We start from the raw sequence: 15,479 nt of genomic DNA, 5'->3' as shown, positions 1-15,479 counted from the left end.
CCAACAAAACACTAGCAAAATGAAGAAAACGCTTTGGGCTGCGTTGATATTGCTGCTACTACAAATTGTGGCAGCTGTAAAAATAGGCGTTTCAAGAGTAAACTTGGAAACCACCAGCAGTACGTCTACAACTACGTCCACGCATGGGCCATCTGAGACTTTTACTGAGTCTGCAATAACAACAGCTGTCGCAACAGCAACCACTTCGGAAGATAGCACCTTAATATCCGATCGCACTGAAATAGATATTGAGAGTTCGACTACAGCAACCACAACAACTACAAAAGCCAAACCAACTACGATAAAGCCCAACTTCACCATCGCCATATTTCCACCACGTCTAAAGCCAACGAAAGCACCAAAAATTACAACAACTACTACAACAACATCTACAACACCACCAACCACTGTGAGTACTGCGATCCCCAATGCAACCCTAAATACGAATGCTCCAGAGGGTAGCCACTTACCTGAGACAGCTTCAAATGACAACTCATATTACTGCGAGTGTGATTTGTTGTTGGACGCTTGCGATTTAAATTGTTGCTGTGATAGAGACTGTACACCGGAGGCGCTACAAGTATTCAATTGTAATGCTGCCCCAAAGCATCCGCAGTTGAAGAATCGCTTGAAGGACTTTCAATATGAGCATGGACTGCCATCGTGCAAAGTGAATGATGGGTGGTTGTGTGTGTTTCGGACGAATACGCGACAGGAGCGACAGAAGGTAAGAGTACAGAGCCCAGGTGCAGTGCATACTCTTTTGAGTAGATTGTAAAGATGAGTATTTTGAGTATTCTTATTTTAGAATTTAGATTGCAATCAGTAAATATTGAAAAGTTTTCTTCATGACCTTTTCCCATATTATTATTATTATTGTAACAGGTATATATTTATACTTTTTAACAGTACTGGTAATGGTAGTGGTATTTATGATGGTAATGGTATTGGTAATGGTAATGATAATCTTAATGGGCATGTAATAGAAAAAGGAATGGAAATATGATAGTAATGACGGTGGTAATGCCAATAATGTCAATCGACATGGTTATGTAGTGATCAGATTTCGTCGTATTAGTAGTAGTTGTGCATTTATTATGGTAATGCTATTTATTATAGTAATGTTATTAGTATTGGTAATGATAATTTTAACCGTTACGGCTATAGTAAGAGTAATAGAAATAATAATCGCTATGGTAATTGCAATAATGGCAATGGCAGTAGGGACGTGATGGTAATGATACTTACTTAGATGGCACTACAAACATATGTCGGTTTTGGCCGAATCTAAAACATTGCGCCATCTACCTCGGTTTGCTGCTTACTGGCGTCCAATGGTAACACCGTGTGCTGCCAGATTATGCCTCACTTGATTTCCCCAACGGAGATTAGGTATTCCTCTTCCTCGTCGTCCACCAGTGGGTTTCCTCTCGAAGGACTGCCGTGCCGGAGCACTTTCGTTCATCAGCGAGACATGGCCAAGCCAGGACAAGCGCTGTATTTTAATACGCATCACCATGCCCGCATCTCGGTGTAGCTCGTACAGTTCACTTTCCCATCAGATACGGAACTCATTCACGCTTACCCGAAGAAGACCGAAGAATTTTCGGAGATTTTTTCTCTCGAACGCTCCCAGTGCTCTCTCATCAGTTGTCGCCATCGTCCAAGCTTCTACACCGTATACAAAGCCGGGGATGATTAAGATTTCGTACAGCATTGCTTTCGTTTTTCGAGAAAGAGCGCTACTTCTCAATTGCCTACTGAGCCCAAAGTAACACTTGTTGGTAAGAGCTATGATTCGTTTGATCTCTAGACTGACGTCGTTCAGGATGTTAACACTGGTTCCTAGATAAACAAAGTCCTTCACAACTTCAAATTTGCGGTTTCCAACAGTGACGTGTTGTCTAAGACGCGTGGTCTCTTTATATGTTGGTACTCTCGTTCACCTCAAGACCCACTTTTTTTGCTTTCTTCTCCCGAATGGAGTACGCTGAACATACGGCGCGGTTGTTCAGGCCGACAATATCAATATCGACTGCATACACCAATAGCATCACAATTTTGTAGTATAAGAGGTTCTACTCAGCAGCACGGATAATTTTTTCCGGTAGGAGATTAAAGAAATCGCACGAAAGGGAATCGTCTTATCTGAAACCTCGCTTGGTAGCCGAACGACGAAGAGAGATCCTGACGGAGCTTACCGTAGCGCTCAACGGTATTTTACACAGCCGTATAAGTTTTGCGGGGATACCAAAATCAGACAAAGCGACACAGAGGCCATTCCTGTTTGTGCTATCGAATGCAGATTTGAAATCGACGAAGAGGTGGTGTGTTGCGATTTTTCGTTCATGAGTTTTTTCCAGGATTTGGCATATTGTGAAGATCTGGACAATAGCAGACTTACCAGGCCCGAAACCATACTGATACGATCCAATGAGTTCTTTGGGGATGAACTTCAGTCTGTCACATGATACGCTCGATAAGTTTTTGTATGCGACATTAATAAGACTATTCCGACGGTAATTTGCAAAGTTTGTAGGATCACCACCACAGTCGTTCGGGATGCTTTCATCCGGCCATATTTTGTATAGAAGATGGTGCATGCGGTGTGCTAGCTTTTCGCCTCCAGCTTTGAATAGCTCTGCCGGTAGTCCGTCGGCTTCTGCGGATTTCTCTTTTTATAGTCGCGATTTCCCTATTCGAACCACCACGACTATTCCGTCTGGGGTATCTGTCTCAACTTCGTTGTCCACACTGCTACTGTCACGGTTTAGCAGCTCAAAATCCCTAGCTCTTCGCACTCACGTTTTTCCATTTCCCGTTTCTTGCGCCTGAAAAGACGCCTCTCTTCTCTCTCCTCTTCCCGGTACTGCTCTGTTGTAGCGCGCGTTGAAGCCGACCGCGGTGTAGCCCGGTATGCTGAGTCTTTTGCCATAGTGACGCCACGGCACTCGTCGTCTTACCAATTGTTGCGATTGTAGCGAGGAAAGGCAACTACCGTCTTAGCAGCGATGCCCATGCAGCGGGAGAGGACGTTCCACTGCGCGGTTACCTCGTCGAACTGAGTAGTGCTCTGACTGAGATGGAGTGAGAGCAATGATAGTGTATTTATTAAGGTATTGGTAATAGTACTTATTTTGACATATTTTGTAGTCACGATTATGAGATCGGTAGTATTAATGGGGGTGGTAATAGTATCTCTGTAATGATAATGCCAATGGATACACAATTTTTTTTCTTTCCCTTGCACACTGCATACAAAATAAATTAATAATTTTTATTTTTCCAAAAATTCTTCCATTCAAGGCGCCCGTTATTGACTTGAACACAAATCACTACTACAAATGGCCAACGCCTGTTTGGGATTTTGCTTATGAACAAGATTCTAATGATGAAAATGTTGACCACTATAAATACGGAGAACCACTCCAATTTCTAAATATGAAAACCATGTTGCTCAAACAATTCGGTGAGTGTTTATGAATCTATTCTTTAGTGTATGCTATTCGCTATCCGTCGCCTCTCTGTTTCGCACGACAGATCTTCCACATACCTTTAAACCGCCACACTGTCAAATAAAGGAGCCTGTCAAATTTTTAAAGTCATACAAAACCAACTGTTTACTAGACACAATTGAAGAATTGAAATTAAACGCAAGAAATCTACTAACTTTTATACAAACCAACAAATTACTGTTAAAACCATTAAAGCAGGCCAACGAACTGGACAATTTGGCGCATATTTTAAGTGACTTCACCGTCAAAATTTGTCAAAAACAACAATGTGAGATTGTTCCACTAACGAACAGCACCGCTTTGGAGCTGCACCTCCACCAGCATTTCTATGCCACAGAAATCAAATTCAAGCTACTACACAACTACACACAACTATATGGCGGCTTGCTAGAGTTGAGCGATAAGCGCGAGTCGCACAACAACACGGAATTATGGCAAAAATACCAGGTGGAATATATTTACAAAAACATAACGGTAAATGATGTAAACAAGGAACTAAATAAAACATCCGCCAACTATGAAAATGCACCCAAACTCAGCTCTGGCCCATTGGGCTACCTACAAGGCAAACCCATAATTATAGCACGTTTTATAGCAAACAATCAAAGTGAAGTGTTATCGCCCACAAATCAAGTATTGGATTATTTTCACATTAATAGCACAAAATCGCAGACAAATCACACATTTTCGTTATTCACCACACGCCAGCAATTATGCGCGCGCGACACTAACTCTGCAAATCTCATAAATTATGGCATCAGCACTTGGAAGCAATGTAAGCTGCGCTTCAGCAACGAGAGCTTGGCGAAATTACCACAAAGTGAACGTAACTTCACTAAAATTTGCATTCAATTACAAACGGAAATCGTCGCGCTTTTCTTTAGTGCTAATATTTTCCAGTTTGGTCAGAAATTTCCCGATCTCTACATCTCTCAGCTGGGGCGACCGGAAAATCGTAGCGATAAATGGACGCTACTACAACTGCGAAATCACGATTTCGCACCCATAAGCGGTGAATTTAATGCGCATGCGCAAAGTTTCAGTTGCCGCAATATGCTGCTCAATATTGCCTACGAGTTCCTAGTGGGTCATTTCACCGAGGCGGGTATACGGCAACAGGCGTTGGTGAAGCAAGCTACACTCGTCTTTGGCGAACGTAATGACTTGGAATTCGAAATGGATGAGGCGATCGAGATGCCGCTGCTGGTATCGGTGATGTTCTTCGATTATTCGAAAGATGCGTCTAACACGGGGCTTTTGAGAAACGATGCCGATGTGAAGTGGCATATCATACTATTGAGCCTAGTGGGCTTATACAGATACATACCAGTACTTTAAATGATTATTTACTTATTGTTAGGTATTAGTTTGTAGTGGTCTGAGTACTTTTGTAATATAGTATTTCAATAATAATTATATTAGTAGTATTTAGTAGTTTAGAAATTTAGTAATTAAAAAAGCAATTCAAATAAAGAGCTTGCAATGAATGAATATTGTTTATATACAAGTTAATAAATGGAATGGGAATAATTATTAGTAATAGTAATGGTACTGGTAATGATACTGGTAATGGTACTAGTGATGATACTCGTAACTGTAATAATATTGGAGCTGGTGAAAGTTATAATAATAATAATAATGTAGATGAAAATGGTAAGGGGAAGCGTACGAATAATGGTATGGTATTGGTAAGAGTATTGGAAGTGGTAATGTAAAAGTAATTGTACTGGTATTGAAGACGGTAAAGGTTTTGGACAGATATTCGGAAGTGGTAATGGGAAAGTAATTGTACTGGTATTGAAGACGGTAAAGTTTTTAGAAAGAGGATTGGAAGTGGTAATGTGAAAGTAATAGTACTGGTATGGCTAACGGTAATGGTTTTGAAAAGAGTATTGAAAGTGGTAATGTAAAAGTAATTGTACTGGTATTGACGGTAAAGGTTTTGAACAGAAGATTGGGAGTGGTAATGGGAAAGTAATTGTACTGGTATTGAAGACGGTAAAGTTTTTAGAAAGAGGATTGGAAGTGGTAATGTGAAAGTAATAGTGCTGGTATGGCTAACGGTAATGGTTTTGAAAAGAGTATTGAAAGTGGTAATGTAAAAGTAATTGTACTGGTACTGAAGACGGTAAAGGTTTTGGACAGAGAATCGGTAGTGGTAATGTGAAAGTAATTGTACTGGTATTGAAGACGGTAAAGGTTTTGGACAGAGAATCGGTAGTGGTAATGTAAAAGTAATTGTACTGGTATTGAAGACGGTAAAGGTTTTGGACAGAGAATCGGTAGTGGTAATGTAAAAGTAATTGTACTGGTTTTGCAGACGGTAATGGTTTGGGAAAGAGAATTGGAAGTGGTAATGGGAAAGTAATTGTACTGGTACTGAAGACGGCAAAGGTTTTGGAAAGAGAATAGGAAGTGGTAATGGGAAAGTAATTGTACTGGTATTGAAGACGGTAAAGGTTTTGGAAAGAGGATTGGAAGTGATAATGTGTAAGTGAGTATCTTTTTTCGGATAATATCCTCCACGAAATTTCAAATTTACATTCAACTTTCCTTCGCTTAACATCATTTTTTTAATAATTTCTTCAGGAAAGATGGTTGGAAGTGGTAATGTGAAAGTAATAGTACTGGTAAGGCTGACGGTAATGGTTTGGGAAGGCGTAATGTGAAGGTAATAGTATTAGCCTTGCTAATGGTAGTCCGTTCGTAAACGTATTTGGCCATAGGTGTGGGAATTGATAATGGTAATTTGAATGCTGCTAGTAATGATACTGACATTTTTGATGCAATGATTTTCGAAAGAAAGTTCGTACTGGTAATGGTAATTTTATTGCCATAATGCTGATGCTAGTGGTAATGGTAAAGTGATAGCAGTCAACAGTCTGAGTACTGCTGAGGGTTATGCCTTCGGGAAGGAAATGGGGGAATAGTTATGGTAAGTGGTACTGGTAATGGCAAAGGTAAGGGCAAATATAATGGTGGTTGTATTTTTTATGTAGTCATTTTGTAGAGAGAGTTCGTAATGGTAATGGTAATTGTGTTTGTAATGCAAATATAAGGGTACTGATAAAGTGGCAGTATTTGTACTGATATTACTGATTGTAATGCTCTCGGAAGGGAAATTCACAAAGGTTATATTAATTGGTAATTGGTAATGGCGATGGTGAAGGTAACGCAAAAGTTAATGGGAGCGTTGATAATGTAATGGTATTTTTATGTAACGATTTTTGAGAGAGAGTTCGTTATAGTAATGGTAATAGTAATTGGTTATAGGTTGGTAATAGTAATGATGATGGTAAAGTGGTAGTAATGCTGTTAGTGTTGCTAATGGTAATGCCTTCAAGAAGAAAATGTGCAATGGTTTTGGTAAATACCCGTAGTAATGGTAAAGGTAACGGAAAAGGTATTAGTAATTATAATATTTAGTATTTTCGATGTAATGAATTTATGGAGAGATTTCGTAGGTGTAATGGTATTTTTGCTTGTAATGCTAATGGTAATGGTAATTGTAGTAGTTGTATTAGTGATAGCGCACTCGTAGTAGTTCTGTTTTTTTTTTTTTTGTTGTTGTTGTCGGGACAACTAGCATGTGCAGCACTCAGACATTAATTAGGTCTATTGTACTACACTTGGATTCCCTTTTAATTTTATTTAAATCTACCCGATCTCCGAAGAAATCTGAGTAGATCTTGTGGTGCCAAAGAACCAAGATGGTCGCTTCTTAACACAACAGTGCCAAACCTGATTCGAGCGAAGGCGGGGCAGACGCACAGGAAGTGGTCCGCCGTCTCATCCTTCTCTTCACAAGCTGGGCAGACTACACTGTCTGAGATGCCCACCAACGGTAATAGTAGTTTTGGTGTAATGGTTTGGAAGGAGGGCAATAGTATTTGTGTTTGTAATGATAGCGATAAAATTATAGTAATAGTACTCGTATTTCTGAAGGTAAAGTTTTCGGAAAGGGAGTTGGGAATGGTTATGGTAACTAGTAATATTTTTATTTTACGCGAAACAGTTTTGATGCAGTCTGGAGGAAGTTTTCCCAAGAATTACAAGTCGAGGCATATCGCATCTTTAAAGCCATAAAGTAAGTCTTTGAAATTAGACTATTTATTCACTATTTTCAGCGAAGATATTATTGATACACACGATAATCGCTTAAGCGATTTAGGACAAGTATAACAAAGCACGGCAGTCGTGTCTTTCTCGATCTAACTGGCGCGAGTTGGGCACAGCAAGAGAAACCACGTCCTTCTCCAGCTCCACTTGATCTTTTCAACGCAGAGGACGTTTTCCTCTTCCTCTGCTTTAACCAGCTGGTACCGCATCGAATACATTCACAACCGGAGCGTTAGCATCCATTGAGACGACATGACCCAGCCAACGAAGCCGCTGGATCTTTATTCGCTGCAGTCGGCTTAAAACTGTAGGTCCCTCCATTTGTGGAACAACAGCAAGACGCACACCTCAAATAGGAGGAGGAGCTCGGCCAAACACCTAAAAAAGGGTGCACGCGAAAATAATAATTATTTATGTCTATGTCGTCGTAAAGCTCATAGAGCTCTATGTTCCATCACCTACGATAATCGCCGTCACCAGCATACAAAGGTCCGAAAATCTTCCTCAGAATATTTCTCTCAAACACTCCAACGGATGCCTCATCGGATATTGTCACCGTCCAAGCTTCTGCGCCACACGTATTAAGACAGACATGATGAGAGTCTTAGAAAGGGTTAGCTTTGTTTGTCCAGAGAAAGCTTTACTACTCAATTTCCTATTTAATCCGAAGTACCACTTGTGGGCAAGAGAGGTTCTCCGTTGGATCTCCAGGCTGACATTATTATCGATGTTATTACTGGTTCCTAAATAAATGAAGTGCCCTACAACCTCAAAATCTTAACTGTCAACAGTGATGTGAGGGCCGATACGCGAGATATGTATGCAAATTTTCTTTTCCTGCAACGCGCCTCCACATCCCAAATGTTTTATTTCGGTAATGTCCAAGAGTTTCCACCAAAGAACGTATATGGACAAAAAGCAGTAGGTCCGACCCGTTTTACTATCGTTCCCACGACAGTCGGTTCTACGTAACCGCAACGACCCGGATTTATATCCGGCCAAGGATGGTCACTTCAACAGCATTCCCCGTTTCTGCATGGGTAATGTTTATTATGTTATAATCCCGTTTTACTAACTAAGCTCACTTAGGTCATTTCTTCAGGCACAAAAATCTACCAGTTTTAATATGCAGGAGAAATAAGTCAAATGATCTAAGAAGCGCAACGAGAAAGGGACCGCAGTTTTTTGGCTTTACACGATCTTTGGTTTCACACCGTTAGAAAATTTGAGATTGAAGGCTAATTGACCTTTAAAGAGTCAACAATTTTCCGGTATTATTTCTTATTTTTTATTATCCATTTACACCAGGAATACTTATTAAAAATTAATGAGACATTCAAAAGACATCAAACAGACATCAAAGAAAAATATGAAAGACTCATAACTTATAAACGAAAAAAGGTTCAACTCTTATTAGAACGCCTGCATATATACAAATATACATCTGCTTGAACCCACTTTCCGCACAACTAAAAATGCGTCGCATCTACTCCACGAACATACTCAAGCAACCATCATCCAAAGACGAATTACAACAAGAACGAAAACGAAGTCTATGTCGGCCAATCGCCGTCGAACGTCCATCTGAGTTTCCACAAATAATCATTGCACCGGAGGCCTTAACTGCCGGTCGCTACGAGATCGAAACTGCACAGAAATGGCTTATACTACCAGGTAAAAATGGACGCCAGCACAAATTTCCACTACAAACTATATTGCCAAAAGTGCAGATGATGCGCACAGTGCCACCGAAGCATTTACCACGCGATGTTGAAGTCGATCGGCGTCGACGGCAATATGGTAAACTCAATTTGTTGGAAATGTTGAAGGATGCTGGCTTAAGTAATGACGATCTCATGCCCACCGAAGAGGTTTATTATACGCTCTCGGACAATGCATGTAAGCACTTTTTGCCGCTGAGTTTCTTTGATGACTCCGACTTCGATACAAACTCACCGGCCGCATGGTTGGCCTTAGCTAGGGTGGAAGAGAGTGACTACGCATTGCCAGCCAAAGTATATCTACCAAACTCGCAAAGTCTATTGGATTACTCGTGGCAATTTGCCGCAGTGACCGCTTACAATAATGAGACACGTAAATGGACTGTGTTGGGATTGAATGACGAATTCGAATATCAAGTGCCCACTATACAGATAATGTTTCTCGCTGACGATGCACAGGTGTTCGTGCAACGTCTCAAAAAAGCCGTACACGACCGCAACATTGGCGAACGTCTAATACAAATGGAATCGATTGTGGACTGTGTGTTGCTGCAGGATTTGGAAGATGACCGCTTTATGCCAAACAAACGCATCGATAAATTGCTGCAGAAGATGATCGGCAAATGCAACGAACATTTTCAACTTCAAATGCGTACCGAGGTGTATCTGGTATTTGAACACTTAATGGCCTGCTATGAGTTTGAGAAATTTGTCAAACTTATGCCAAATGAATTTCCCACTTTTGGTGGTGATCTCATAGCGAATTCCTTGCCACGTGCCTTTAAATCTATAGAGAATATAAATGAGGCGAAGAGTGTTAAGAATTACAAGATTGATATAAAAAAATTGCGCTACCTTCTATTACGTGCGACAATATTCTACATCGGTGCCGGCATTGAAGCCATGGGCAATGTGGCTGATCAGTGTCAATATGTCGAAACTTTGTCCATTTTTTTGACTGGTTTTGTTAAACCGGTGTCACTTAATGATTTCCTACAATCACAGCAATCGATTAGCAATAATGTGGCTACTTATTTGAAGAATTTTTGGCCACAAAAGATTTCGGCCGGCATATCGTTGGTATTGCGCGCGCTCGGCAAAGGTTGGCTGGACATCAGTTTGAACAAATGGAGCGTTTATCAAATGTGCAAGATATCACGATTTATATTGCAAACGAAATTTCGCATGCAGGAGTCCATGCAAATACTGTTAGAGAAGTCCATTAACGCTTTCACTACCTACTTGACCGATCCTTGCTTGCAATTCTTGCATCTCAAACCGGACTATAAGTGGACTAGTAATTATATTGAAACCGAATTTCCTTATGCCAAACCGATTTTCTATCTAATCATCAGCATATCGGATGCCAAAAAGGTGGTCTACACAACCACACCAGAAGACTTCGCCCCACAATTGACGGACATTTTCAAGAAAGCATTGGAAAAGACAAGCGGAGTGCGTTGCATTGAGGCAGAAACTTTACTGAATCTCAAGTTTGCGCCTAATCTTTACATCGAAACTGTTGAACTAATTGAAGATTTATTCATAAAACGGAATGACTTATTAAGCCGTTGTTATACTCAGGGCGCGCTACCACTGAACTCTTATGCGCGCCTTTATGACCGTTTCATCGATTTCTACCTATTAAATGCGGCTGAATTTATGCGAGATTATGAATCTGTAAAGCATTCCTCGTCCGAGGTGAAGCATGATATTTTGGAGCACAAGCGCCAAAAAGAGGAACTACGCGAAATATTACCGGCTTACATTACGATCGGTCCGTTTCTAATAAATGTCGACTTAATTAAACAATTGATGATTCGAAAACACATTGAGATCGTTAAGAAGCTATTCGAATACTATATACAACGTATGTGGGACATAAACGAAAACCTTCTGGAACAGTGCTTAGAAATACATAAAAAAATTACGGATCGCCCGCAAAGTATTGAACATCTCTATGAGATACGTGATTTTGCCGCCACTGTGCCAGAGGTGGTCGAACAGCTGCGTGCTGATATACAAATAATGTGGCTGGAATATGAAATGTTGGACAGCTTCTTCTATAATCTCAGCGATACGCAATTCAGTATGAAATGGGAAGTCTACGCTTGGCCGCATAATATCACGTCTCGTCTAAGTAACTTGCGGGAGGAGCAAAAGATTGATATCGAGGAATTTCGACGTGTGCATTCCAGTGAATGCATTAGTTTCGAAGAGCGCTTGGAATCATTAAACGAAGAGATACAAGCATTCTCGCTAATATTCGATCCGAATAAGGTGGCCGAGACTGCTGTGGAGGTGAGTACGAGCATAGTAGGCACTATCGGTGAAGAACACACACTAAATAATATACGAGGGGGTTCAATAAGAACCCATGTTAGAAATGGAGACACCATTTTTTCAAAAAAAAAAATTTTATTTTTCAACATAGTCCCCTTTTAGAAAGATATACTTCTCCCAACGCTCCGGCCATTTTTTTAAAACCTCCAAAAAATAGGATTTGTCGAACTTTCCAAAATGCGCCTCTGTTTCGGCGATATCCTCCTCGTGTAAACTCATTTTTTCCCCCGCGAGCCATTTCTTCATGTTAGGGTACAAGAAAAAGTCGCAGGAAGCCACTTAGGTTGAATACGGGGATGCAGTAGCAATTCGCAACGCAATTCATGCAGTTTGGCGGCGACAACTCCGGATGATTGTGCTGGTGCGTTATCGTGGTGCAATATCATCTTCTTTTTTGCCAAATGCAGCCGTGTCTCCTTCAATTTTTTGTGAAAGCGGTCCAATAACTCTCTGTAGTATTATTATCCAGTAATCATTCTTTCTTTTCCTAAAAAATCCATGAAGATGACGCCGTTCGCATCCCAAGCAATCTTTGGCATGACCTTTTCGGCCGATGGGGCTGTCTTCTTCTTCTTTGGAACAGATTCACCGGGAGAAATAGATTGTTTTGATTGTTGCTTAGTTGCTGGTGTGTAATGATGAATGACGGTGACAATTCGATGCAAAAATGCCTTCGGATCTCACTTAAATTGCTCCAAACACTGCTTCGAAGTTAACAGCCGCATCCGCATGTTGCCCATCGTGCGCAATCGCGGCACCCATCGGACCAACAATTTTTTCAACGCCAACCTATAATTTAAAATATTGATTGCCGTTTCGGAGGACACACCTATGGCCTCTGTTAGTTCGCGCACTTTCGCTCGTCTATCAGCGAGAATCATGTCGTGTCTTTTTGATTGATTTACTCGCTAACCACCTCTGCCGGGCGTCCTAGTCGCTCCTCATCAAAAACGGATGTTCGCCCACGTTTAAATTCGTTGATCCAATATCTAACTGATCGCATCGAACTTTGCTTTTATCTCCTTTATCTGTTTTTCCATCCGAAAACAAAAAACGAATTACCGAACGTTTCTGCTCTTTTTCCATCTTAGCGAAAATCACGAAACACGTCTTACTCGAATAGCTGCGAAATCCAAACTGAGTGATCAATCAGTCTGAAATTTATTTTGCCGTCGTTTGATAGATGGCAGCACACGATGCTAACAACGACTTCCCTCAAGAACGCCTTCTATCATCAAATGCTCCATAAATGAAGAGAGCAACTGTTTTAAGCTGACTCCGAACGGCAAATGGTTTTTATGAGAAACTTTTTCCAGGCCGAGGTTATGTCATTTCCTGCCGAGGGGCGATTTTATGTTTCATGCCCACAGTGGGCATCGAACTCATTCTCTACCGAGTAGTAGTCACATACAAAACCATTCGGGTACATCGGCCGCACTTTAGCAGACTTTGTACTCGTAAATATCAGGCGAGGTTACAGGAGCCATGTGAAGAAGCTCTTGTGGGGTGGTAACTTAAAACTTTTGTACAAAAAGTAATAAGTGGACGAAGCTTTTTTTAATGGGAAACTGATACAGAAGTCTCTGAGCACCAATCTATACATTTAAATCGCGGTGTCATGTTTTGATACTCAACACAGTTCTGAATAGTCATATTGGCACCCCCACCCGAGGGCTAGATGTGGCTTGTAACGAATGCTGTTAAAGCTGCTGAGATGGAAATTAATAGGAATTATTAGCTTTCTACAGAGAAAGCATAGGCTTAGCCCTGACCTATATAAGGATGATATTGTTCTGGCGAAAGGAGCCTTAGAACGTTTGGAAGTTCAGTGAAACCAATCTGCACATAACATGAATGACTGGCGTAAATTTGCAGTGGAGGAATTTGCGAAATTTGTTCATCTTGTACCGAACGACCGCCGTAGCCGAATGGATTGGTACGTGACTAAAAATCGGCCGTGTGGGTGAGTTCGAACCTCCGTGCATGGAATAGCAAAATGATAGAAAAGGTTGTTTCTAATAGCGGTCGCGCCTCGGCAGGCAATGGCAAACGTCCCTCCATTTGGGGAACAACATCAAGACGCACGCCACAAGTAGGAGGAGGAGATCGACCAAACGCGTAACAGAAGTGTTCGCACCAATTATTTATTTACTATACCCAGAGCCACGTACGAAGTGAAATGGGTTTTGCATACATTCGCCCGACTCAAGCCAGCCAGTGGAGCTAAGAAGTTTTTATTTAGCACGACTCTAACGATAATTTCCTAAACTTTAAAGACTTCAGCGTTGTTTTCGGTGTTCCCTGCCACTCACGCTCAAAGACCCTTAAGTCACATAGGGTTATCAAGGCTTTATTTATTTCGAGCTTTGCTGCGTCTATCGTATCTTGGTGCATTTGCCATGGTCCTCACTTAAATGTATGGCCTCTTGCGAGATTTGTATTATTTTTAATTGAAATGGAAAGCTCTGTTCCCCAGAGGCAATCGTTTCCCTGTTTAGACTTCTGTACGCGGAATCAACTCTTATCCTCCTAAGTTCTAGTTCGTAACTAAAATCTTCTTTGAAGAATTGGCCGTATAAAAATGCTACTCAAGCGCCTTAAATATTTTTTTCATTCTTGTTTTCTACCTCATTTCTATTGTAGGTTAAAAAGACATGGAAGCAAATACAAGAAATCGAGAAACTCGGCAAGACTCTGCAATATCGGCAGACACTTTTCGATTTAGAGGAACTTTCACTGGAATTTCTCGAAAGTATTGTAACCGGTTTCACACCCTATCGCCAATTGTGGTTGACTTGCTTGGACTTTTTGAAACTTGAAGAAGCGACCATCGGTAATCCGCTCGTTAATATTGACTTGGATGAAGTCTGGGCTTCTATTGAGGATATACGTAAATCTTTGTGGGAAGCACATGCGATTTTCTCCGAGAAGCCCGAAATTCAAGAAGTGGCTCAGTTTTACTTGATCAAATGTGATGAATTTGTGCCGGTGTGGCAGTGTATCAAGTGGTTGAAGAATGAACATTGGCTCTTCATGCATTGGCAAGAGCTATCGAGTCGCGGTGGCATGGAAATTAAATATACTGCAGCTATGAATTTTGCATACCTAATGCGCAAAGGAATAATGGCGAATTTGGACTTGGTGAATGAGATATCATCGAAAGCCGAAGAGGAGGCAAATGAGTATAGAAGACAGTTGGAGGAAGAAGAACGACGCAAGGAGGAGGAATTGCAAGAACTACTAATGCGAAAGGCCTTACGAAAGTGTCGAAGGGATATACTAATTGATGAGCCGTTAACTGACAAGGGTCAAGTTGAATAAAAAGCTTTAAATCAATTTTTTTATTTCGCAATTTTAGAAAAAAAAAAATATTTATGTTGACATTCTAACAGATATATTTTTATATATTTATAAAAAATAAACTATTTGTATAGTTTTTGAACACAGCCAAGTTGTTTTAAGTGATTTTCAATGCATGTATGTGATACATGAAGCTTCTCTGCAATCTCACGTGTGGTACTGTGACGATCCAAATCGATTATTACTTTGATTAGGGCGTTATCAACTTCAACTGGACGACCAGAGCGTTTTTCATCTTTGCGTGAAAAATCACCAGAACGAAATTTGGCAAACCAATTTTGACACTACAATTCTTTTAAGGCGTCGTCCCCATAAACAGCACATAACTTTTTATGAGCTTGCGATGCGGTTTTTGCCTTTGCGGAAATAAAAAAGGAAAATATGACGAAAATGTTCCTTTTGATTTTTCATTTTTCAACGA

The 15,479-nt window shown here is 40.7% G+C and overlaps 2 protein-coding genes across 2 annotated transcripts; both read left to right on the top strand.

Annotated features, from left to right (window-relative positions):
* Positions 1 to 19: 19 nt before the first annotated feature.
* Positions 20 to 5,002, top strand: LOC128863556 (tectonic). Its single transcript, XM_054102775.1, has 3 exons — positions 20 to 727; positions 3,307 to 3,469; positions 3,541 to 5,002. The coding sequence occupies exons 1-3, from the start codon at positions 20 to 22 to the stop codon at positions 4,851 to 4,853; spliced, it is 2,184 nt and encodes a 727-aa protein (XP_053958750.1). The 3' UTR covers positions 4,854 to 5,002.
* Positions 5,003 to 7,650: 2,648 nt separating this feature from the next.
* LOC128863555 (dynein axonemal heavy chain 1) lies at positions 7,651 to 15,186 on the top strand. Its single transcript, XM_054102774.1, has 2 exons — positions 7,651 to 11,656; positions 14,342 to 15,186. The coding sequence occupies exons 1-2, from the start codon at positions 9,110 to 9,112 to the stop codon at positions 15,017 to 15,019; spliced, it is 3,225 nt and encodes a 1,074-aa protein (XP_053958749.1). The 5' UTR covers positions 7,651 to 9,109; the 3' UTR covers positions 15,020 to 15,186.
* The last annotated feature ends 293 nt before the right edge of the window (positions 15,187 to 15,479 follow it).

Source organism: Anastrepha ludens, chromosome 5, assembly GCF_028408465.1.
Source record: "Anastrepha ludens isolate Willacy chromosome 5, idAnaLude1.1, whole genome shotgun sequence".
NCBI classification, from domain to species: Eukaryota; Metazoa; Arthropoda; class Insecta; order Diptera; family Tephritidae; genus Anastrepha; species Anastrepha ludens.
This window is presented reverse-complemented; position numbering and strand designations above follow the sequence as displayed.